Genomic DNA, 2520 nt, shown 5'->3' with positions numbered 1-2520 from the left:
GACAAAAAAGATCCTACCTCTCTGGCTCTCACCACTTAGGGAGAGGCGCTTCGGCGTCAGACGCACGGCCCGAGCTTTGGTTATGGCTCAGCTGGTACAAAGCTCGGGTCATCGCGGCAAGGTGGGCATGAGGGTTTTTAGTGGGTATGGCTGAACGACTGTAGGCGAGTCCCACACTCCCTGCGCCATTGCACTGCCCGGCGCAGGGGTACGGAAGTGTATTTTCCCTCGTTACAAAAAAAAAAAAAAAAAGGTTAGGTTAGGTTAGGTTAGGTTCCACGGACCTGCTCGGTTGTCCGAGTGGGCGGAGAGGTGAACTCCGACGTGGCGCGTCCCCGGGTGGTGGATAGGGGAACGCCCCGGCATATTGCTGGGGTAGGGCTTTTTTCGCCCCGCGAACCAAACACCAAAACCCGTAAATCCGCACCTAGCGGAAACGGGGGCTCTGCGCACTGAGCGTGGGGCCGCGAGGAAGAAAACCTCTATAAAAAATTACCCTGGTGGCAACACCACACTTGGCGCCCACTGGTCTTTATGATCGGTGGACGCCAAGTAAACCGTAAGCCCGCACTGAGCGGGAACGGGGGCTCTGCGCACTGAGCGTGGGGCCGCGAGGAAGAAAACCTCTATAAAAAATTACCCCTTTCTGGGCGGAAACGCCCCGCGCGGCGGCTGGCTTCGGCCACCGTCGGGCAAACCGTAAACCCGCACGGAGCGGGAACGGGGGCTCCGCGCACTGAGCGCGGGGCTGCGAGGAAGAAAACCTCTATAAAAAATCACCCTAATCCCAAGCATCGCCGCCCGGCGAAGGGATGAATCGTTGGTGGGAGACCAGCGGCGAGGGCGGCAACACCGGGGGGGGCTTTTAAGGGGAATAAAAAACATGAACACGACGAACAAAGAAAAAACTACCCGGGAGGGTCCCGTTCGCGGGGAATCCCTTGGTGGGTCGGACAGCCGGCCCATCGGCCCCATTGTATACGGGGGGGCCATTCGCCGTGTGGAGGAGGAGAGTAGGATAGGTTCAGCAGGAGGAAGTAAAGAGAAGGAGAGAGAGAGAGTAAGGAGGCTGTCAGATTCAGACTCAGACAGCAGAGACTCCATGGCAAGCGCTTCCAGCCGCTTTGCTTCCATGGAGTCCCTAGACCAGGAAGGTGCGGGAAGATTCTGGAGTGAGGGCCGCGGCCAGAAGAGGCCCAGAGATAAGGAGTTGAGCGGCAGCTCCACAGACACCCCCGCCAAAGGGGTACACAAAAGAAGGGGACGCGGCCGTCCGCCAACCACCGGCGAGTACGTCGGGCTGGCGGCCGCCAAAGAATCGTTGAGAAAGGCGACAGAGGCGGAGATGAGGGCACGAGCCGAGGCGGAACTCCTTGACTCAGTTCTGGAAGCCCGCAAGACTCGATCGGCTCTGGTCACGGCAGGTCTATCAAATGCCGCGCCACTGGAAGTTGAAGAAGACACGGCGATCACCGTCCTCAAACGGATCGGATCCAGCCTCGACGTAGTCGAAAGAGTGGCGAAGAAATCGTCAAACCTTAAGGGAACCTTTGTGCGCGCACTACAGGATGCCGTCAGCGCCATTAAAGAGGACGTCGCCGGCCTCGCCCAGAGGTCGGTATCGGATGAGACGCGCGCCTTGCAAGCAGATAATGCCCGCCTGCAAGCTGATATGGCCAGCCTCCGCAAGGAGCTGAATGAGATGCGCCAGGAGATGGAGAGGGTGCGGAAGCAGGGTTCCGCCAATGCCCTCATGGATACGACAATGGAGGCCGTCCCTGTCCGGCCCCCACAACCACAACCAGAGACCTCTCTTGAGGATATTTGCAGGACGGTAATGGTCCAGGTGGGCGGTATGCTCAATGCCCGCCTGGCTTCCCTAGAGGATAGGTTGCTCCCCGAAAGGAACCTGCGACCACCATTAGCGTCGGACAAGAAGAAGGAGGCCCGCACGTACGCGACTGCAACCGCGGAGCCCACACCCGTACCATCTTTGGGTGCTCAAAAAACAGCTGGGACAAAGGTGCCCCCGGTGCCAGCACAGCCCGGTCCCAGTGGGCTCACGCGCCAGGCGCCCAACGTGCCCAAGAAGAAGAACAAGAAAGACTCCAAAAAAGGAGCCAAAAAGAAGGAGAAAACTCGGCCGTCGACTAGCGAGAACTCAAAGTCCTCCCCTGTCGCCCCCGTAGCACCATCAAATGTCGCCCCTCCTCGTCGTCCTCCAAATCCAGACGCGCTCGAGGAAAACTGGGTAACTGTAGGGAGAAACGGAAAGGCACAACGACAAAAGTCGAAAGCGGCTCCCACGCAGGCACCAACATCTGCGCCTGCACCGCGACCGCAGAGACTAAAAGTGCCTCGAAGCTCTGCCGTTGTCGTGACACTTACCGAAGCGGCAATTAATAAGGGGCTAACATATAGTAGTGTCCTGAAAGAGGCGAGATCGAAGCTCGATCTAAAAGAGGTGATAGGTATAGAAGCGGTGCAATTCCGTCGGGCGGTTACTGGGGCCACTATCAT

The 2520-nt window shown here is 58.4% G+C and overlaps 1 protein-coding gene across 1 annotated transcript; it reads left to right on the top strand.

The window, feature by feature from the left end:
* Positions 1–883: 883 nt before the first annotated feature.
* Positions 884–2471, top strand: LOC106717967 (neurofilament heavy polypeptide-like; the record flags this gene model as incomplete). The annotated part of the gene is made up of 1 exon (XM_014511958.2): positions 884–2471. A coding segment is annotated over exon 1 (1588 nt), but the record flags the coding sequence as incomplete, so codon positions are not given.
* Positions 2472–2520: the final 49 nt, after the last annotated feature.

This window comes from Papilio machaon, chromosome 8 (assembly GCF_912999745.1).
Source record: "Papilio machaon chromosome 8, ilPapMach1.1, whole genome shotgun sequence".
Classification (NCBI taxonomy): domain Eukaryota; kingdom Metazoa; phylum Arthropoda; class Insecta; order Lepidoptera; family Papilionidae; genus Papilio; species Papilio machaon.
Note: the sequence above shows the minus strand (reverse complement) of the source record. Positions and strands in the feature narration are given on the sequence as shown.